Source organism: Prionailurus viverrinus, chromosome E3, assembly GCF_022837055.1.
Source record: "Prionailurus viverrinus isolate Anna chromosome E3, UM_Priviv_1.0, whole genome shotgun sequence".
NCBI classification, from domain to species: Eukaryota; Metazoa; Chordata; class Mammalia; order Carnivora; family Felidae; genus Prionailurus; species Prionailurus viverrinus.
In genome coordinates this window covers 37,738,828-37,761,081 of record NC_062576.1, presented here as the reverse complement: position 1 = coordinate 37,761,081, position 22,254 = coordinate 37,738,828, and the positions used below count along the sequence as shown (strand labels likewise).

General features: G+C 53.2%; 2 protein-coding genes across 4 annotated transcripts in view; one reads left to right on the top strand and one right to left on the bottom strand.

Moving 5' to 3' along the window:
• The window catches only part of SEC14L5 (SEC14 like lipid binding 5), a 42,874-nt gene extending 37,368 nt beyond the window's left edge, over positions 1-5,506 (top strand). The window contains exons 14-16 of the mRNA XM_047838806.1: positions 12-239; positions 1,156-1,334; positions 3,903-5,506. Coding sequence (XP_047694762.1) covers positions 12-239; positions 1,156-1,334; positions 3,903-4,011 — 516 coding nt within the window. The 3' untranslated portion in view covers positions 4,012-5,506. The remainder of the gene's footprint in view (positions 1-11; positions 240-1,155; positions 1,335-3,902) is intronic.
• Positions 5,507-13,584: 8,078 nt separating this feature from the next.
• On the bottom strand, positions 13,585-21,782 carry NAGPA (N-acetylglucosamine-1-phosphodiester alpha-N-acetylglucosaminidase). 3 transcript variants are annotated; one of them, XM_047839116.1, is made up of 11 exons: positions 21,673-21,782; positions 21,131-21,586; positions 20,565-20,704; positions 19,552-19,660; positions 18,351-18,479; positions 17,647-17,852; positions 17,495-17,542; positions 16,357-16,485; positions 16,053-16,184; positions 15,903-15,966; positions 13,585-14,411 (listed from the first exon to the last, which is right to left on the bottom strand). In XM_047839116.1, exons 1-11 carry the CDS (start codon positions 21,756-21,758, stop codon positions 14,201-14,203), a joined length of 1,710 nt encoding a protein of 569 aa, XP_047695072.1. In that variant the 5' UTR covers positions 21,759-21,782; the 3' UTR covers positions 13,585-14,200. The 3 variants fall into 3 exon arrangements, 1 of the variants encoding a protein (XP_047695072.1); XR_007147856.1 differs by having other exon boundaries at positions 14,335-14,411; positions 16,053-16,234; XR_007147857.1 differs by lacking the exon at positions 13,585-14,411 and having other exon boundaries at positions 16,053-16,239.
• Positions 21,783-22,254: the final 472 nt, after the last annotated feature.

Below are 22,254 nucleotides of genomic sequence, written 5' to 3'. Positions count from 1 at the left end.
TCCCCATGCAGGTTGCCGTGGAGATTCTGGAGGGCGAGTCAGTCATCACCTGGGACTTTGACATCCTGAGGGGGGACGTGGTGTTCAGCCTGTACCACAGCAAGCAGGTGCCCAAGCCTGGACCCCAGGAGCCTGGGGCCAGGGCCGGCGGGCAGCTGACGGACAAGGGCTGGGTCCTAGGTGTGGATTACAGCCGTGTGGAAGCCCCCCTTGTCTGCCGGGAAGGGGAGAGCATCCAGGTTCGAATTCCTTTGTTCATTCATTCGTCACTCAGGATTGAGTGTCCACTGTGTGCCAGGGTTCTGGGAGCACCAAAGTAGATGAACTGCATATGGACTTTGGCCTTGGAGCCCCTGTGGGATGGGTGGGGAGAAAGACAGACTCAGACAGATCCAGGACTCTGGGGACCTCCCAGGACCCCAGCCTCAGAATCCCTGGGACTCTTGTCAGAGATGCAGATTGCCAGGGCCCATGCCAGGGAGGGGTAACTCAGACCCTCTGGGTGTGAGGCCTGGACCCTGCATCCCTCACCCTCTCCCAGTGATTTCTGACTTGTGAGCTTCAGAAGCTATGCAGCAGAGACATGCTAAGTCTGGGAACAGAACTCAGATGCGTTGTGGAACATGAACACGAGGCCCCCTGCATTCTCCACTCTCCAGTGCTTGTAAGTCTCACATCGCTGGCCTTGCTCGCTCTCTCACCCGTACCGCACACACAAGCTCTGATGAGCACTGCAGATCTCTCTGAAGGTTCCCTGAGCAGCACACTGTCTTGCACCTCACACACCAACACCCCTAGCCCTCATTCTCAGCGTCCAGGCCCTCAACTAGCTCTAACCAACCTGCCAGCTCCCTGCCTGAATCCCTGCCTGGACCTCATCTGCAAATCACGCTCAGCAGAACAAAAGCCCAACAAAGTCCAGGCATTTAATTAAACTGCACCTGTTGCCCTGCAACTACAGCCCTCCTCTCCAGGCCTCCACTCCCACCAGATTTAGAGGGAGGCTCTCAGCCCCCAGGGATATGGGGGTAACAGCAGAGGGGCCAAGGATGACTTCGGGAGGCCCTGAGAGGAAGACTGGCTGGTGGATCCGTTTAGTAAGGGGCTCCTGTCCCCAGGAGGACCAGAGCCTCAGGCCCGGCTGCTGTGTTTCAGGGCTCCCATGTGACCCGGTGGCCTGGCACCTACTTGCTCCAGTGGCAAATGCACAGCCCCCCTGGCAATGTGGCCTGCAGCATCCCGGGTGTGGAGGATGTCCTGACGGCCCTGCACAGCCCTGGCCCCAAGTGCAAACTCCTCTACTACTACGAGGTGCTGGCGTCTGAGGACTTCAGGTAGGAGGGGCTGGGGAGGGAGAGCCTGGGCAGGAAGGGTCCTGACTTCCCTCTAGGTGAGGCCCACAGCACTCCTGAGGCCCCTTCCGTCTGGGCTGGGGGCACTAGATTCACCTCCCTCACTTGTCTTTGAGCTTATCCAGGGGCAGGTCCCCAGCATTGGTATTGTTAAAATTCTCCAGTGGTTCAGCATGTGTGTGAGCAACCAGATTGAACACTGTGTCCAAACTCTGCCTCAGCTGCAGGATCTCCCTTTAAAAAAATTTTTTTTAATGTTTTTATTTATTTTTGAGACAGAAAGAGACAGAGCACGAGCAGGGGAGGGGCAGAGAAAGGGAGACACAGAATCCGAAGCAGGCTCCAGGCTCTGAGCTGTCAGCACAGAGCCCAACGTGGGGCTCGAACTCATGGACTATGAGATCATGACCTGAGCCAAAGTCGGATGCTCAACCGACTGAGCCACCCAGGCGCCCCATGGATCTCCCTTTTAAATGAAATCCTGGACAGAAGCCAAACATACCAGATTGATTGGTGGGGGAAAGGGAGACCAAGGCCCTCCTATTTGGACCTCCCTGTATTCCTAGAAACCCATAAAAAAAGGATTTGGAATGTTCTAGAACATTCTAGAATAGTGTCACACAGACAACTCTCTCCAAGTGTTGCTTTCAGAGAGGCAGGAAGTGTAGTAGTTAAGGCCTCCAACACTTCCTGATTGCTCTGTGACCTCAGGCAACTCACTTAAGCTGTCTGAGCCTCAGGCTTCCCATCTGTTACATGGGGACTACTGAAATCCTGGGTCATGGGGTTGTCATGAAGATGAAATAGCTGGGGGAAGCCTGCCCTTCACCGAGGCATACAGTAAGCCCTTGATAGCAAAAATGAAACAGGGTGAGGACATGGAGAGTTTCTTCAAGGCCTTACATTTTATCTTTTAAAAATGAATGTGATTTTGCATCCTGCTTCATGACCTATCTATGCTTGTGTCCTTCTAAAAATAATGCTTTATATTCTTTACCATGGAGTCAAATTGAGGCTCCAGGAGGGTGTCACATCTGTATCCATATCCTGGGTGGAGCTCCAAGTATTGTAGGGGCACATACAGCCCCCTGTGAGAAATACCGGGCCACTGTCTTTACTCCAAGAGAGCCCCACAGCCTGGGAGGGCTGGTGATTTCCTCTTTGGGAAGTGGCCTGCTTTAGCTGCTGGGCACCAGTGCAGGGGAGAGACATGCAGACACAAGCATTGGGGGCTGCTGGCCTCCAGGAGGGCAGGTGGGGGCCTAGAGGGGGGCAGAGCAGATGCTGCTTGGCAGCCTGTCTGGTCAGCTTGGGGTAGCCTTGCTGCCCTGCCCTTCAACAGCCTCGCAAGAAAACCAGTTCAAGGGCTATTTCCTGGGTGTCCTCAGTAGGCAGGCATTGGGCTGGGCCCCGAGGGACCAGACAGATAGGGCCTGCCATCGTGGAGCAGGAGACCACATGATCACACCTGTGCATAACAGGAGCAGCAGTGGATGCCATGAAGGCATTCCAGCCTGGGGTCCTTGCCCAAGGTCAGATAGCTAGGAGGTGTCAGAAGCCTCAACACAGGGTGTTGTCAGAGCCTGGCACAGGCCTGGCACAGAGCCTGGACAAGGGGCCTGGCACAGGGTGGGCATGGGATGTGGGGGAGGTACCTGGGAAGAGACACTGGAGTTGAGACCTAGGTGGCGTGCACATACATCATCTGGGGGGTGGGGGGGGGGTTGTCACAATGCAGATTCTGCAGCTCTGGGGCGCAGAGAGTCTGCAGCTCTAACAGGCTCCAGGAGGGGCTGGTGGTGCTGGTCCCCACACCACACTTGGAATAGCCAGATCCTAAGGCTTCACTGGCCAACCAGGTAACTACCAGCCACAGGTAGCAATTTAAACGTAGCTATTACAGTTCAACAAAAATAAAAAAATCAGTTCCTCAGCTGCACGAGCCACATTCTGAGTGCCCAGTAGCCCCATGAGGCTGATGGCTGCTGCAGTGGACAGCACAGCTGTAGGACACAACTGTCATCGCACAAGGTTCTCCTGGAGAGTGCTGCTCTGAAGTCTGGAGTAGAAGTTAACTAGAGGAAGCAGGGGGCAGAGAAAGTGCTTCTGGCAGCAGGTGGAGACCTTCACGGGTTCCCAGACAGGGGAGGCGAGTGTCGGAGATGCTGAGAGGAGGCTGCAGGGGTGGGGTGGGGTGAGGTGAGGCTAGAGATAGGGTCAGAAACTGCCCAGGCTATACTAGATCCCCAGGTCAGGGAAGCCCCTGAATGGTGTGTAGCAGGCTGGGCTCTGTGTGTGGGGGTTGGTTGGGGGTGGGGCTGGAAAACGGGTGGAGCCTCGTTTCTCACCGTAACTCCGCTTGAGTTTTGCTCTACACTTGCCCTGTTGCCCTGAGTTTTGCTCTACACTTGCCCTGGGGTGGTTACCAGCCTGGTAGAAAGAACCCTGGGGCCTCATTTGCAGCATCACCAGCTTTTCCACTGCTGTGCGTGGGCCCCAGGGCCGTGTCACCCCAGAAGGTAATGTGCACACAATGCCCTTCCTCCCCAGGGGCTCCATGTCCAGCCTGGAATCCTGCACCAGCGGCTTCTCCCAGCTCAGTGCCACCACTTCCTCCTCTTCTGGCCAATCCCACAGCAGCCCCCTGGTCTCCAGATAGCTGGGACTGAGCCCTGTGGGGCAGCCTGCTCGCCTCCCACGTTTCAAGTGTCCGTGAGGTCTGGGACCACGTGGGCTTCAGCCCTGGGTCTGGACACTAAGTGGGGGCATCTGGAGCCGATGGCAATGATCCAGCTCATGCACTCTTCAGGATGCAAGACAGAACCATCTCCTTTGGGCTTCATGTGAGGAAAAGCCAAGGAATGGTTGGGCCACCTTTGGGCCTGCCTGGTCTGGGAGCTCAGGGATGTCATCAGGCTCAGCACCCCCTCTCCACCTCTGGCTCTTTCCCTGGGGCAGCCTCCTTCTCAGGTGCCTTCCCCACGCAGAGGGCCCCATCACCATTAGGCTCCCTCTCTCCTCCCAGCTCAGCTGTGGAAGAGAACCTCTCTCCCCCAAAGTTCGATCCAACCTCCCAGAACTGAGTCTAATCAGTCCATCTGGGTCCCACACTAGTCCTTGAACCAATCACAGTTGCCAGGGGAACAAAGAACACAGACTGGCCAGTAGGTTTCTGTCTACGATCTGGACCAATCACCATACAGGGATGGGGTTTCAGTGATTGGCCTACCTGGACCACATGCCTGTTCCCGAAGCCAACCACCTGGTTTGAAAATCATAAGGAGGTTGCCTCTAGGAATACTGGGATACCCGACAAGAAGAGGGAAAGAATGCTGGGTAGGCAGAAATGATTGGCGTTCACATCTGATTCCCTAGCGATGCCCTGTGTCCCAGACATGCATGGTGAACAGTTATATGAGTTACAGGCTCCACTGTCTGTGGGGAGCAGCCCACCCTGGATCTGAAATCCATTTTCCCAGAGCTTGGCTAGGAAGGAAACCTGACCACCATTGACTTGAGGAGGGTGGAGAGGCCCAGGCAGTGATGAAGTGGCTCTAGCTGTCTTTAAACTCCTCTGGAGGTTCTTTTCTTTCTTCGGAGCAGTTTAATTATGAGTTTTTTGGTTGTGAGTCACAGAGACCCACACAAAAGGGTAACCAGTCATGAGCACATGTAATTGGCCAGTCCAGGATCTCTTGCTTCAGGTAAGGCTGGATCCAGGACCTCAACATGGCATCAGGACTCCCCTTACGGGGAGGAGGAGGCTGTGACTTTGTTGTGTCTGCCCTATGGCAAACCCGACCCCTGGAACCTGCTACTGATAGACAGACGTTCCTTGAGTTCTGCATGGGAGAGTTTTGGGTATGCTCGGGGCTTGAGGACACTTCTCCTTTCCTTTCCTGGGCTCCCAAAAAGGTAACAAGTCACAGGTTACCAACTGGCCGACTGCAGTCTGATCTGGCTTTTGTTTTTGCCTATAGAGAGATTGAAAAATTAGGGCATTTCACACAGAGATCAGGATGTCTAGTTTCCCTCAGGCATTTGGGACTATTGGCAAAATGGGGCCACTGTTGCCATGTAAAGGCAAGACAACTGTGTCTCCTGGATGGGGGCCACCCCAGTCCTCACCCGTCTATCAACCTAGTCCACATCACTCACTCACATCAGCCTAGGAGGGACCTCACTGATAGGGCTCCTGGGGGGGCCAATGTGGGGCTGAATGACTCAGTGTTACTCTTCTCTCATAGCCTTGCTTATAGCTGGGGGGGGGGGGTCATCTCTGGCCAACACCTGCAGTCACTGGGCCTTGCCTAAGGGGTGGGTTTACAATCATGGGGTCCACGCCTCCATGCAGTCTCAGCGTGACAGGGCAAAGAGCAAGGACTTCCTTGCATACCAACCTCAACCCCAAACCTGGAGCAGAGGGAAGGAGTCAGTTTCTAGAGACATCCTTCTCCCTGCAGGGAGGGAGGGTTATCCACTTCTGTTTGCTCCTCAGGTATAGGAACAACACCCAAAACTGCATCCTGCATCCAGGTGTGTGTGCACATGAGGGAGAGAGGTAGGGGGAGATTGGAGACATTCTCATAGCTCCCATGTCACCAGACATTTATCACTGAGCATCTGTGATATCTTCACCTGTCTTGAGATGAATTTCTAGCTTGCCTCTAAAACCCAGGTGTGCCCTAGAAGCATTTTTGAGTAGGCTTCCCTGGCATTCCCCACACATGAATTGTCTAGGAATGGCACCAGGGAAGGATGGAGAAGCCTTTCCTTGACTTGGGGTTATATGTGGCTTGACAGCTGTTACCTGGATCTGCTCTGAGCAGTCCAGCCTTGACAAAAGGGATGGGACTCAGACCCTCTCATTTCTCCCCTTGAGAGCTCCTTCCTTCTCCCTTGGGAAAGCTGCAGCTCAAACTTCTTAAGCAACAAAGGGAATTTTCCCTGGGTCCTGTAACTGGAATGGCTAAGGATGTGCTTGCTGAAGGTATTGCTGGATCCAGGAGCCCAGTGTCCCCAGGCCCACGCGTTCATCCTCTCAACCTCACCCAGGCCGCCTGGCTCTGTATCTCTTCTCACACTGGCCTCATCCTCTCTTCCACCTGGTGGGAAAGGTGGCTGCCAGAAGCCCCAGCCTACAACCACAGGGCTCACAATCTCTAAGGCTGAGAGAGACGTTCTCTTTCCATCTCATCCCACAGAAGGCTCTGACTGGCCCTGTTCCAGTCGAGTGCTTGCTCCTACGGATGTACCAGCCACGGGGCTAGGGGTCCTGTGATTGACATTTCCTCCAGAAGCAGCAGTGGGATACAGGTCACCCCAGGACAAGGGGAGCTGGGCCAAAGAAGCAGCAGACGGCCATGGTGGCATCTTCTGCAGTGCCCCTCACTTGCTGGAGGTCTCTGGGGTCCATGCTGGAGCATCATTAATCAACAGGTTTCTCCTACCTTTGGGAGGCTTGAAATTAAAAGCCTAAGGAAGGGCTGCTGAATTCCTGACTTCTGCATTTCCCTAGACCCCAGGGCTAGAAGCTCCTTGGCTTGGCTTCTTTATATTGTTCATTAACCTGTGGTGAGCAGGACAGAAACAACCCACTAGCAATAGGACCCTGCCCATGCACTGTGTTTAGAAGCCTGGGTCTTAAAACTTAGACATGGTGAGGTTCAAGCCCCAGCCTTCTTTTCAGTAGCTGTGTAACCTCCAGCAGGTGACTTAACTCCCCTGTGCCTCAGTTTCCTCATCTGTAAAATGGGGGCATGCCTACCTCATTCACTGGGCTGTAGTGGAACAAAAAATACCAGCTGTGGAGTCCACAACCCAGTGCCCAGCACACAGAAAGCACACGGTAAGTGTCAGAGGTTATCCTGATGATTTAAGGCTTCTCGTCCAAACACTCCAGACTCCTTCCTGAGGATGCCCGCCTGTCACTGTTTTTCACGGGACAGAAGGCTCAGCACCATGTGCATCCGGAGGAAAGCGGGTGTCAGGATATTATTTCCCTCATTTCCCATTTAGAAACTGCTTGCGTTTTCTGGGCAAATCCACTAAAATGGAAGAGCATCATTTGGAGTGCTATTTCCCCCAACTAGCTGGAGAACGTTCTCTCTACAGGCTCAAAGAAGGGGATTCTGAGACATTTTTCCCCCCTACCCTGCACTCTGGAATTGCTTCTCCTGTAAAACGAATTGTTTGATGAGAATATTTTTAATTCTGTTCTACACACTCTATTTTAGTCAGTAAAACCTGATGTTCCTTGTTCGCCTGATCATTTGCTCTAACCAAAAGCATTAAACGTTTTAGATTTGGGTATACCTCAATTGTCTACTTCCTGAAACCCTAGAGGTCTCCCTGGGCTTGTTCAAGAATTACTCCGCTGTTGTATATAAGACACAAAAGCATTTTCAACACGGGCGATATCACCTTCAAAGTGTTGCAAGTCGGTTCTTGGCGGTGGGGGAGGGTGCACACATAATATCACATTTTTATATATAAAGCACAGATATACAGTAGTTTTCTAAGGCTGCTGTAAGAAATTGCCACAAACTTAGTAGCTTAAAACAGCAGAAATTAATTCCCTCACAGCTCTGGAGGCCAGAAGTCTGAGATCAAGATGTTGACAGGTGTTCCCTCCTGACACTAAGGGAGGATCCTTCCTGTCTCTTTGAGTTTCTGGGGGCTCCCAGAACCCAATGGCTTGTGGCTGTATTGTTCCCATCCCTGCCTCTGTCTTCACATGTCTTCTTCCCTGTGTCTCATTTCTTATAAGGACACCAGTCACTGGATTTAGGGTTCACTCTAAATCCAGTATGATTTCACCTTGAGATCCTTAACTGATTATATTTGCAAAGACTACTGTCAAAGAAAGTCACCTTCTAAGGTTCTGCGTGGACATTAATGCTGGGGGGACACTATCCAAACCAATGCATATGCATAGGATGCATAAACAGATAAATGTGCAGTTCATCAGTGGTATGAAATGCAGATCCCTGGGCCCACTCAGCACTGCCAACTTGCAATCTCTAGGATGGGTTGCTGGATTCTACCTGCCAGCTATCCAGGTGAAGTTGAGGGCCCTGCTGTCCATCTTTCTGGGCCACTCTGCCCTGTTCTCTGGGGTTTAACCCAAGTACTAGCATTATTTCCAAAGACATCCACAGTCCTGAGGTTGGGCATGGGTTTGGGGCCCTGACCAGGGCACCACCTGTCTTTCCTGTGAGCTTCCTTGAGACACAGAGCTGGGGTGCTGGCTGCCACATACATCATGGGATTCTGAAAAGGCTCTCTTGTTTTGGAGCAGGAGACCAAAGACTCACTTGGGAGAGCAGAGGAGGTGTGGCTCTTTTGTGTGACTGAACAGGGCCCACCTGTCTACACCGGCTTCAGTTACCCAGCCCTGCCAACACATCCAGTTGAGGGAGAGGAAGCAGCCTTTGCCTGCTTTGGTACAGTGAATGTATTCATTCTCTGGGACTTTTCCATGATTTCTCTTTCCATGGGCGAGAGCTCTCAGAGGACCAGCCAGCTGACTCCTGCATGCATTGGGTGTTGAGAAAGACAGAGGTCCCTAGGGCAAGCCAACTGGGATCAGATCTGAGCCCTGAATCACTGCTGACGTCTGTCCTGGGCTGAATCGCCTCCCAGGAAGCCCCCTGGGGTTTGGGTGACACCCAGAGAGGGCAAAACACACCAGGGCTTCCTTGTGGCTCAGAAGTTGCCTCTGGGACCCATTCTTCCTCTGAGGCCAGGGGCCAGGTCCAAAGCAGACCTCTGAGGTCTCCATAGAGGCAGGTCTCAGGGCACCAGAGTTGGGAGTTTGGGCAGGGCCTGGAAAGAGCTGGAGAAAAAGCACCAGATTACTCTCAGGGACACCAGAGGTGCCTGCGGCTTTTAAACTTCTCCCCAGCCCATTTTCCCCTCCTCCACTCAGTGCTCATCCCCAAGGCATTCCTGAGGAACGTGGGTAACCAAAAAGCATAACTTGAAACCTCTGACTTAAGAATTCCCTGGAGCCCAAAGTTTTCTGGGACAAAATCCCATTTGCAAATACAATGAAAGCTGTGGGCACACTTGAATGGTTTCCATTTCAGGGCTCCTAAGAGCCCTTGAAAGCCTACCCACTGAACCCAGGATTGGAACCTTTTTCTGGAGTCTTTCCCGATGCTAAAGTTTTATACAGAGCATCCCAGCAGCCACATGTCACCATGGCAACTTGCCCAGCACACAGGACTCTGGGGGTTCCAAGTCAGGCCACCAAGATATCTGGTCCACATTCTGTGCCCAGGGGCCTTCCATCACTACCATGGAGGCATATGGGGAGAGATCCTTGCCATAACTAGTCCATGTTAATCCCCAACCAGCAATCCCAAAGCTAGATGACTAGAGCTCTTGTATATTTGTGTCAACACATGTCCCTACCCACTGCCAGAGGAAGGCATCAGAACCTCAAACACTTTTCTGCCTCTGGTCCATGTCCCATCTAAGCTCCGCAAATGCCAGAGTCCAAAATGTGCCTTTCCTGGAACAGTACATTATGGGTGTCAGACTCTTTGGGTTGCCAGAGACCCCCCAAATCTAACACAAATTGCCTCAAGCAAAACAAAACAAAAAACAAAAACAAAAAACACAACAGTGCCTTACTGGTCCATGTAATTGGCCCCAAAATGATACTGGCATCAGGTATAGCTGGATCCAGGGGCTTAAATGATGTCCTCTCTCTGGACTCGATTCGGTTCTTGTCCGTGTTGGCTTCACTCTCTTTCTCCATGTGGCCCACACCATGGCAGGTGGGCAATCTCAGCAGAAGTGCCTTTCCCCAAATTCTAGCATTAGTTCCAGGGTGGGCTGTCATGAGTTGACTGGGATAGATGTCTATCTCTGACCCATTCATGCCATCTGGGACTTGAAGGGAGGGGATGGTACTTGCCAAACCACAAGGATAGAGAATGGGGGAGAGGTAGTACTCTACAGGCAATGAGAGGGAGGCTCACAGCCATGGCTCTCTGTGTCCTGCCCACCTTCCCAGAGCATTCTCATTACCACTGGGAGGCATCTGGATGTAAGAAGCTGCAAGTTTCTGATGGCTACCTCTGGTTGAAGCATCCTCAGCCCCTGTGTCGGGCAGGCTGGAAGTGCCAGAGAGTTACCCCCCCAGAAGGAGCCCCGGACCCAAGATGAGTGTCAGCTGACAAACACCCCACAGGAAGCCCAACTCCAAGATGCCCTCTGCATGCCCCCCCGAGTCTCTGGGAATCAAGCCTGGCTGTCCACAGTGGGGGGCTGCTCATTAATGCACTGACTGCCTTTCCTTCCCCACCTCACTTCCCTGTCCCCCATCAGGGCTTCTTGGGGTCACCTCCCAAATAGACTACTTCCCCTCACATCTTTGTCTCAGGTTCTGTTGCTGGGAGGGATCCAGCCCAAGACAGGGCATTTACTAAAAGGACAGGCCTAGATGTTGGGCAGGCATGATAGATACCCCTATACAAACAGGGAGGGTGAATGTATCCTAGTCACTGAGCCAGGGACCCCTCTGGCTCACCACGACGGACCCTCTTCAGCTCCCTCTGGCCTGAAATCCACCAAGCCCATGCACAGTACTGTACCTTCCCAACTCAGCTGCCAGCAAAGCCAAGGACAGATGGAGATGCCCTCTGAAGAGGCCAGAGGTTTCCGGACTAGGGTTTCTACAGCCTGTTGCCTCAGAACCCCTGGAGGTGCTCCCAATAGATTCCCAGACCCTCTGCCCCCAAGATTTTGATTTGGTGGGTCTGGGACAGGATCTGCAATCCTAGAACATTCCTGGGGACTACCCTCTGACCTGCATCCACGCTTGGGAACGGTCTTAGGAATATGCCACTGTGATGCGAAGGTGTCTGGGAAGTCCTCCATCCTGTCACTACTTCCTACCCTCGAACACTGGGAGCCAAACATCCAAGTGGCCCAGGGGCCAGCTGTGCACTGAAAGAAGGTAAAACACACAATGAGACTTCCAGGTGGAGTTGAAACACATGGGCCCTGGAGGAACATGTCAAGTTGGTTGTTTACATTTCTGGAAGGAGGAGTTAAAACTTGAAGCTTCCTTCAATTTGCCTGCTTCCCTGGATAAGCAGCTACCCTCGAATTCCTGCACATGCTGTGAATGCCACCCCTCCCTTCCTTCCAACCTGGGTCACAAACCCAGAAGAGGGGCTGAGCTAAGAGGGAGAAATTACAGCAGCCTGGTCAGGGGTACCATGGCCTTTGGGTGATGGTTCACTAGGTGTGGGTTCAGCTATGCCCAAGAATACCAACAACTTGGTCTGTGGCTCCCACCATAGAACCCAAATGTAGCATCTTGGAAGAAGTATCACAGGCTGGCACAGCGGCTCTCAACTTGTCCATCCCTCCATCTTTGGGGGAGAGACAGAAACACACACAGGCCCACAGACACATCCCTGCAGGAACTTGGGAGTCTGGGAACTGGCCTGTGATACTTCACTTCTCTGAACCAAATTCTTCCTTTCTAAAGTGAAACTAAACCAGCAGTACAGTAGATGGACTGCAGGATGGGCTCGATTAGCCTCCTGGACTCATGTCCCTTGGTATCTCCTCTAAGGGGTGGAGTCTGTCTCCTTTCACCTTGAATCTGGGGACTGACAGAATGTGGTGAAAGTGAGGTCACACCAGTTCCGAGCTGAAGTTTCAAAACGCCTTGCAGGATCCTCTTCCAGGATCCCAGTCCCCACCTGGATCCCAAGGCTGAGCCAGCTTCCTGGAGGATGAGGCACCGGGGGGCACTATGTCATCAGCTGGGGCCACCCCAGACCAGCCCCCAGTAGGCCCATTAGCTGACTGCAGACAAACCAATGAGCCCAGCTGAAACCACTGATCAAGAGAATCCCCTAGCTGGCCCTAGAATCATGAAAAATAATTATTCTTCCACAAGAAACAATAACTGGTTGTTGTTTTAAGCTGCCAAGTTTTGGACTGGTGATGCAGCACGAAGTAACTACTAAGTTATACCATGTCTCAGTCTGCTCAAGTTGCTATAACGAATACCATACACTGTGCGGCTTGAACACAACAGACATCTATTTCTCACAGCTCTGGAGGCTGGAAGTCCAAGAGCAGGGTGCCGGCAAATTCAATTCTCGGTGAGGTCCCACTTCTTGGCTTGTAGACAGCTGCCAGCTTTCTGTGTGTTTACACAACCTCCTCTTCGTGTGCATGTGTGGAGAGGGTGCTCTTCTCTTTCCCCTGTAAGGGCGCCAATCCCGTCACGAGGGGACCATGCGCACGACCTCATCAAAACCTAACTAAACCAAAGGCCACCTCCTAATACCATCACATGGGTGGCGGGGGCGGGGAGATGTTAGGGCTTCAATACAGGATTCTTGGGGAGACATATTCAGTTCCTAATGTGCATGAGTCTACTTGAGGATCTGCTGAGAGCACATCCCCCACCCCCAAAATATCTGCTAAACACAGTGTAATGTATATCTGGGGGGAGGGGTTCGGGGGGCTGCCAGACACTTCCTGGAAACCCTCTGGGGCCACAGGTTACAAACTCAGATACTCACAGGGGTGGCAGGTCACAGGCCGCTAAGGTGGTGGTGAGCTGGAGAAGGCAGGCCCAGATGGGGACTGTGGATTCTCAGCTCTGGCAAGATGTTGCCCTGGAAAGGCTTCAGCAGGGGCTGCTGCCTTGCCCTCTTTTAAAAAGAATCCAGGAACACCTGGGTGGGTCAGTCGGTTAAGCATCCAACTTCGACTCAGGTCATGAGCTTGAGGTTCGTGGGTTCCAGCCCTGTGTTGGGCTATGTGCTGACAGCCTGGAGGCTGTTTCGGATTCTGTGTCTCCCTCTGTCTGCCCCTCACTTGCTTGCATGCTCTCTCTCTCAAAACTAAATAAACATATTAAAAATAAAAAGAAATCAGAAATCTTAAGTTGTTAATCTCTTGATTTTTAAATGCTGGTAACTATTAAATCACAGTGGACTAAACCTTTTCCTTTCAAAGTGTGGTCCAGACACCCAAGACCTCGTCTTCACCTGGGCGCTCGTCAGAGATTCAGACTCCCGTATCCCACCCTGGGCCAGAATTGGCCAGAATTCTCACCATAAAGTGAGAAGCCCTGAATTAAACAAATAGATCAGGGAGCTCGAAGTACTTTGGGCTGCCTTTTTATGACCCATGAATCAAGTGAAGTAACCCTACATGTTAAGACCTAGGAACAACCAGAAGTCTACAATTCAGGATTCAGATGCCACCCCGGGGATCCTTTAATTACATCAATTTATTCAAGTGGTAGAAAAACTGTCTTGGCGGCTGGATGCCAAAATAGAAAGCTTGTAAACATGATTTCATCCCCTGTCCCCTCCAAGGAGCTTCCTATGATAGGAAACAGAATTCTAATTGGCAAATTCCATGATGAGGTCTGTGGAAAAGGATCCTGTGACGTAGCCATCGTCTCTTTAGTCCACCCCTGCCCAGGGGGGCTGGCTGGACCCTGCCACTTGGACATGGTGCGGTCATGGCGAGTTCCATCGCTAACAGCTCCTGCTTCAGGAGGCCGGAGGCTCTTGGGCAGCAGAGCAGCCCTCACAGGCAGCAGACACAGGCAGGCAGGGAAGGAGCAGTCTCTCTCCAGGGAGCACTGTATTGCTAGGGTTGCATGGGTCACAGCAGGTGACCAGGTGAGAGCCCAGGGCCAGATGAGGGGCTGAGGCACAGGTGCTATCAGAAGCTTGGCTTGGCACCAGGGCTGAGATCACCCAGATGGTCAGCGGTCCTGAAACGTCCCTTGTGGCAGTCAGACCGTAACAAAATGAGCCTTCAGAGCAGGCTTTGACGGGAAGCTGGAGGCTTCAGTCCTTGAAGGGGTTGTGGGCATCACCCTGCTGTTCCTTTTCCCCGGCCAGGAGCTCCCCATTCATCTCCTGCAGTGGGTGGTAAACATAGGCCCCATCCAGATGCCTGCTCCGCTCTGCTCTTGAACCAAGGAGCAAGGACACGTTCACCACCGTGCTGATCAGCAGAAGGAAAACTAGGGCCAAGGTGAGGGCCAGCCAGGTGGTCCTGGGTGCAGAAGAGAAAGCCAGAACAGGCGGTTGTTGAGGAGTGCTGCAGGGGTTTCCCTCCCTCTCCTCCACCAGAAGGGAGGCACAAAGTCAGGGACCTCCAGGGGACTGTCCAGGAGCAAAATGGGCCTGGTAGGGCCAGGGGCACATTCCAAACCCATGCTCCAGGAGCAGCAGTGACAATCACCGTGTGGGATGCAGGCCAGCACTGCCACATCCCCTGGTATTTCAAGAGAAACCATGAAAACAATTTTTTAATATCAATGTTACTGATTTTCAGATATTGTAATAAATCTTAAATTTTTTAAAATTATGCAGGCCAAATACAGTTGGGGATCTAATGATGATGTGGACCACAAAGGCTGGTCTCCGTTCCAGACACCTCAAAGCAGAATGTGGAGAACAGCACCCCTGCCTCCCTCCTGTGGAGCTGGCGAGGGCTTCCAATGATCCTTGCATTCCTTCACGTGAATCTGTGGCCAAAGCCCTCAACACAAAAAGAGACACATGCAGATTGCTGGGGGGCATGGTCGTTAGCCCCCCATGGCTCCCCTTCCTTCCCCAACAGCTGCCAATGGATTCTATGTCTGCACTGGGGAGGAAGAGCTCAGTCTCACAACCGCGGAGCCCGAACTTAAGACTGAGGCCAGGGTGCTCCCAGGGCCCCTGTCCCTGCTCTGGGTGCATTTTCAAAGCACATTTCTATGTTTTTTGTTTTTTGTTTTTTTCAGGTGTGGCTCTGGCCTTTCAGAGCCTCACCCCAGACTCACCAGGTCAGGACCTCCAGGAGGGACCTGGGACCTGCATTACTGATGAGACTGACCCAAAGGACAATGCCAGGAGATTTTCATTCATACCCACACTTGATTCTCACCTCCAACGCGGGTGGGGCTGGGCTGGCACCCAGGACCATGAGGTGAGAACTACCTTTGGGAAGTTCTCAAAGCAGGGTCCCCATACCAGCAGCATAGCATCACCTGGGATAGCACCGGGAATGCAGATTCTCAGGCTCCCCCAGCTTACTGAAGCAGAAACTCCAGAGATAGAATCCAGCAATCTCTTTTAATGCACCCTCCCAGAGGTCAAGTTTGAGATCCACCTCACTAGAAAACAGACATAAAGCCCACTACAAGGAGCACCCGGAAGTGCCTGAGGAAGTATGTGAATTCCTCAGGCTTGGCACTTGTGTACCAGGAGCTGAGAAAATAGGTCATGAGTCTCACCACCAGGGGAAGGAACCCCATGCCCTGCCCCACTCAACTCCAACTGGGATGATGACTGGGGTCCTTCTCACCATTTCTGAGGACCACTTCAGTGGCTGTGAGCATCAGCTGTGACACCCTCTGTGTTCACAGTGGAAAAATGTCATCTGGGTGCCCAGCAGCCACCTCCTAGCCCTGCCTCGTCCCTGAGCAAAGGCCATACCTCACAGGTGGAGGGAGGGGGGATTTCTTCCATCCCCGCCCCCAAGTCCCACCTAATCTCCTACCCGGTGAGAAGGGAGAGTTCTCCTGTCCTCAGGGTGGCCTCGGATGGCCGGAAACACTGCTTCACTGTAAGACACCAGGTAGAGGCTGAGAGGCTGGGAGGGGAGGGGTATGTCCCCTCCTGCCCCCCGGGGATCTGGGAGGAGCCGCACCTTGGGAGAGGATGCTGTTAAGGGCTGGCGCCTGGGCCAGGCTACAGCTGCCGGTCTGGGGGTCACACGGACACTGGTGCTCACATTCGCAACGCCTCTGGCAGCCTGGCCCGTGCCAGCCGAGGGGACACTCTGCGGAGAGGAGGTACAAGTGGAGGACGCCTCGGTGGCAAGGCCTCTCTCTGCACTGACAGAATGGACCCCAGGTGTGCACAGAACTGGGCTGAAGCACAAGTGCCCCCCAGGCGCCCCCAGGCTAGGCCCTGGAGGTACCCCTGGGTGGCATGGGGCCCATCTAGCTTACCCTGCTCACAGGTATGTCCAGTGAAGCCAGGAGGGCAGGTGCATGTCCCCCCAACTGGGTCACAGGCAGCTCCATTCTGACACTGGCACCTCATGGCGCAGTCCTCCCCGAAGGAGCCGTTGCTGCAGGCTGGAGGGGGGAAGGGGGGAGTCTTTTCAAAGTCCAGCCCTGCCTTTGCTAGGCTGGGGGCCAAGACTGTAGACAGATTTCAGTCACACCCAGGACCTGTAGGCTCACGTATTCTTCCAACAGAAAGTTACGGACAATTCTACTTCCAGGCAGGCCCTGAGGCTATGCACTCATGGAGACTCTCGTCTAGATGGGCAGGTGGCCAGTGAGCCGCAAAGCAGATATGGAAGTACAGGTGAGGACAAGTGCAGGAGGGATGGGACCAAGCGCAGCAGCAGACCCCGGGAGGGGGTGGGATGGGCAAGCCCCCGAGGGCAGGGCACTTAAGCTGGGGGTTCGCAGAGCAGAGCTGGGTCAGTGAGTAGAGGAGGCTCTGGAGCACCCTGGCAGGTCAGGCTGAGGAGCTCATTTCTTCCACTTACTCAAAAGGAAGCCCTGAAAGATTTCAAACTGTGGATGGTTGCAGTGGGTTGAACTGTGCCCCCCAAAAGATATGTCCTAATCCTCAGAACCTGTGAACATGACCTTATTTGGAAATGGAGTGTTTGCAGATGTAAGTTATAATCTTTAAGAGATGACAGCATCCTGGATTTAGGGTAGGCCCTAAATCCAATGACCTGGGATCCACGTAAGGAAATGGACAGACACAGGGAGAAGGCCGTGTGAAGAGGCAGAGACTGGAGTAACGTGGCCGCAAGCCAAAGAATGCCTGGAGACACCAGGAGCTGGAAGGGGCAGGAAGGAGCCTCCCCTAGACCTTTTGGAGGGAGTGCCGGCCCTGCAGACACCATGAGTTTTGCAGTTGTGGCCTCCTGAACTGTGAGAGAATGAATTTCTGTTGTTCTCAGCCATGCAGTTTGTGGAATTTGTTGTGGCTGCTGCAGGACATCAATGCAATGATTTAGTCAGGTGAGAGGAAGACATAGGGAGCAGGATAAAAGCAGCTGCCACACTTGCCCTCTCCCCATGTGTCCAGGGCTGGGGAGGCAGCTGGCCTGCTGGCTTTTACCTTCACTGCAGTTGGACCCCGTCCATCCAGCTTCACAGCGGCAGCCAGCTGCCAAGACAAGACCAAGAAGGCCAGGTGAGGGGTCAGGCAGGGCCAAGGCAGTGAGAGCTGGGAGCCCCGGTCACAGCTGCCTCCCCAGAGACCCCACTCACTCTCTGTGCAAAGCCCGTGCTGGCTGCAGTTGGAGGGGCCACAGTCCAGCTTGTTGCAGGCAGCGCCCTGCCAGAAGTGCCCTGTGCACTGGCAGCGCCCCTCCACACAGGTCCCATGGCCGCTGCAGTCAGGCGGCTGGCAGCGGGGCTCGTGCAAACACACCACAGTAGACACGCGGCGCGGACAGCGCCACATGTTGTCCTGGCTGCAGGGGGACATCGTGTGTGAAGAGAGGCCATGGTGCTGGTGAGCCCCAGCTAAACCTTCTACCACCTACTGTAGCCCCTGGGGGATGCCTCTCTCTCTCCACTGCCCCTTCTCCAGCCGCTTATAGGTTCATCCCACCCTGACAATCTCTTCCAACCCCAGGGCCTTTACACATGCTGTTCTCTCTGCCCAGAAGGATCTCCCAGCCCAGCCCTGCCACCTCCCCAACCTTTAGATCTCAACTCAAGTTCCATTACGCTCAGAGAGGTCTTTCCTGACCTATCAACCCCCTTTCACTGGTGTGGATAGTACTCATACACTATGTATGATTCAACACTCTTCTTGTAAGCAGTGAGAAGCAGGGATCTTGGCTCTTCCTGCTCACTGCTGAATTCTCAGGGCCTGGCACATAGTAGGTACTCAATATTTCCTAAATGAGACAGCTGGGGACAGACCTGAACTTAAGACCTCAAGAAGGGGGCTCTGGCATGCTTACCAGTGATCTGATGGGTAACTGGCCAAGGTCCCATTGAGCACGAAGGTAGCGGAGCCCCCTCCATCGAGGTTGATGGCGTTGACCACATCCTGTTTCAGCAAAAACTCTGCCATCTCCCACAGGTTAATGCTGCAGCATAAGAGCATTAATGCTGACCATGTCCACCAGCGTTTCCAGTTTAACTGGTCTTACTTTCCATGGTGAACAGTATCACACTTGCTATGGCAGACAAATTTCTAAGTGGGCTCCCCCCAATAATGGCCTGTCTTAATCCCTGGGAGCTGTGAATATAATGGGAAATCACTCCCATGACTGTGTTATCTTGTACGGCTCAGCTGTCTGCAAGTAGGGACACTTCCCTGGATTATGGGTGGGCCCGATGGGATCACAAGAGTCTTAAAAGCACACCTTTCCCTGGCTGGTGGCAGAAGGTGAAGTGAGAGGTTTTAGAAATACAAAGGGGACAAAGGGATGGGACACATCTTTGCTGGCGTGAAGACAGGGAGGGTACACGCATGGGAAGGAATGTGGGCAGCCTGAAGGAGCTGAAGGTCCCCTGGCCAACAACCAGTGAAGAAATAGACTTCTGTCCTACAACCACAAGGAAGTGCATTCTTCCAACCCCCCAAATGAGCTGGGAAGAGGATTCTTTCCCTGAAGCTCCAGATGAGAGCCCTGCCTGGAAAATAGCTTGATTTTGTACATGGGATACCTCAAACACAGAACCCAGTTGAGCCCTCCAGACTTCTGACCTACAGAACTGTGATCTAACAAATGGGGGCTGTTTGTGCTTGTGTGTTACTCAGCAATAATAAACTAATACACTCTCTTCACAGAGAAAGAAACTGGCTCAGAGAGGCTGAGCGACTTGTCTGTGGCCACAGAGCTAGTGGACAGCAGAGCTCAGACTGGAACAGAGGTCTTCTCCCTGCTAACTTTGTAATTACTTCCTATTACCCCATCTGGAGCGCAGGAGAGAGGAGGCCTAAGTTGGGGGGATGGAGAGGAAGAGTGTGGAGGATGAGGAGTTCTCAGAACTGGGGCAGACGTAGGGACTCTTTTCATGTGGGAAGGCAGGGGACAGATGGATATGAACATCCCCAGGGAACAGCTGGGAGTCAGAGTGGCAGTTGTTGGTGGGCTGAAGTCCCTCAAAGCCGGACTCAGCCCAGGCCTGGCATTCCCAGTTTCCGGCACTCACCCCCGCTGCTCCGTCTGCCCATCTGCGTGGAAGAACACCAGCTGCCCCTTCCGGTCATGTCCCACTGCTGTCCTGGCTGACATCACATTCACAAATTTGCTAAAAGAACCTACAAGAGAAGAAGCCTGGCTGATGACCTCACCCTGTGGGAAGCCTCCTGGACTCTGCCTGTAGTTTCTGCCAGTCTAATGCCACTCTCCAACAGTTCACTTAGATCACAGCTTCCTGCCTCCCATCTGCCCCATCCCACTCAGTCTCCACATAGTAGCCAGAGGGCTCTTCTCAGGTGAAAATTAAGTGACATCAGCTTCCAGGGGAAAACCCTCTAATAGCTTCCACTGTCCCCAGCACAAAAATCCAAGGCCCTGGCCTGCTTGTTCCACCTCATCTCTGGGGGCTCCCTTCTCACCACCCTGCAGTCACTTTCTACTTTAGGGCTTCTGTACCTTCTGTTCCCTCTGGCTGGACTGTGCTTCCCCTCAGCTCTTCCCATGGTTTGCTATTTCCAATCTAGGGCATCTCCTCAGTGAAGCCTGCCCTGACTGCTCAGTCTAAAACAGCTCATCTCCACATCAGGGCCATAGCATCCTTTCACACCCCATTATTCCACTACCTTGGTGCTTCTCAAATTGGAGAGCCCATCAGAATCACCCAGGGGGCTTGTTAAAACACACATTCAGGCCTCATGCGCAGGAAATCAGGATTCTGATTCAGACCTCCTTTCCTCTACCTGTCCCCTTTCACCCAACTTTACTTTTCTTCCTCAGCACTTACCACTTCCTTTCATCTTCCTTTCAATAGAAAGAAAGCACTTACCACTTCCTTTCAATAGAAAAGTATCTATTTCCTTTCTTAAGTATGCCCCAAGAGCAGAGACCTTATTTTGTCATTATCACCATGGATTCCCTGTACCTAGAATAGTACTTGCTCAAAGACTTAAGAACAGACTCCTGCTCCAGCTCAGTGGTCCTGGTTCTCAACAGGGCTGTGCCACAACCTGTCTGACCCCAAACCTGTCTCCTGTGTCTCATCACACTCGGCCGCCTGGCTCTCGTTGATGTAGACACTTCCATTGCGGATCAGCCACACGACCCCACTCAGCAGTTGCACAAATGGGTTCTTAGTGTCCAGCACCTCCTCTTCAGACAGGTACCTGGACACAGAAAAGGCAAGAGATTCACTCACCAGCAGGGACAGCTGCGGTTAGTAGGGGTCCCACTACCCTTCCCTCCTCGGCTTGGCTGGTTGACTCTTTCTGGTTTCCCAGGAACCATCCTGGCCCTTAGTGCAGCCCTTGTAAATAGTCTACCCATCCCAGTTAACACTTCATCTAATATAAACAACCATTCTCAGCAGATCTCAAGTTCATCCTATAGCCCTTAATTTCCTAGGCCATCACTCTGGCCAAAATACCACCCGATGCCTACTGACGAACCCTGCAATTAAAGTGCCTATTCCCATTCTGCAGAATGGACGCCGAGGCTCAGCTTTGGTAAATGACCTGAATACACCACCATGGCCACAACCCAAATCTCAGTTCCTCTGCCTTCGACAGTAACGAGGCTCCCTGTTTTCTCACCCGGTGACCAGGGTCCCGTCGCGGCGGATCCCGAACTGCGCGTTCTGCAGCCCCCCGGCGCTGCTCACCGGGCGCCCGTCGCTCACCACGTTCCCCAGGCACTCGCCCGTGTCCATGCGGAAGAAGCCGCCGTTCTGGGCGACGCTGCAGCCAGCCGCCCTCGCCGTCTCCTCCACGGTGGCGCGGCGCCTCGAAGCGCAGCCGCCGGACCCACCGGGCTCCAGCACCGAGAAGGTACGCAGGGGCTCCGCTGCCCGCGTCAGATGGCCAGCCACCGCGCGGTCCGAGAAGTGTGAAACGAATGTGCGCACCGCCAGACCGCGGGGGCTGGGGGTCGCCGGGGTAGGTGGCCAGCTCTCGTGCTCGCGGCTGCCGGCGCGCACCCTCGTGCAGTCCCGGGCGAAGCGCGCGCGCGCGTGGGAGTAGGGCAGCAGCAAGTCATCGTCGCGGGAGGCCCTGTGGGGACACGGCTGCCGTGAGCTCGGAGGGCTCAGGGGCGGAGTACTCCCGAACCAGGCTCAACCCTCGGGAGTTGTACTCACCCCGAGCCGAGGCTGCTGGTCGCCTCCCGGAGGAAGCCGAGCAGCGCAAAGAGGAAGACAAGCCAGCGACCCATGGAGGCCGCCATGTTGGACCCGGGACCTCCAATCACGTGGGACCACCCCACGTGACTCAAGACTTTTGGTGGCCGCTTTCAGGAGGGACAGAATAATTTAGGGTCCTTTGGATATCGCGAGATCCGGTCCTATCACTTACTGTGGTGTTTTTTTTTTTTTTTTTTGGTTTGGTTTAGTTTTTTTCAGAAGAGGCGTGGCACTCGTGGTGGTGGGAAAATTCGTGTTTACGTAATTTCAAAGATACCGGAGGTTGTAAGAGTAATGTAAAGAACTCCCATATGCCTTCTACTTATCTTTACCAATTGTTAACTTTCGTCTCATTTGGTTTATCATTTCAACTTTATTCGTATACTTACCGCCCCCGCCCCCGAACATTTGCAACCAAGTTGCAGACATCTTTTACTAACAAGGACATCTTCTTACATAATCACAGGCCGAGTAAAATTAAGACATTACATACTGATAGTTTGTGAACCAATCCACAGTTCACATTCAAGTTTTTCCAAT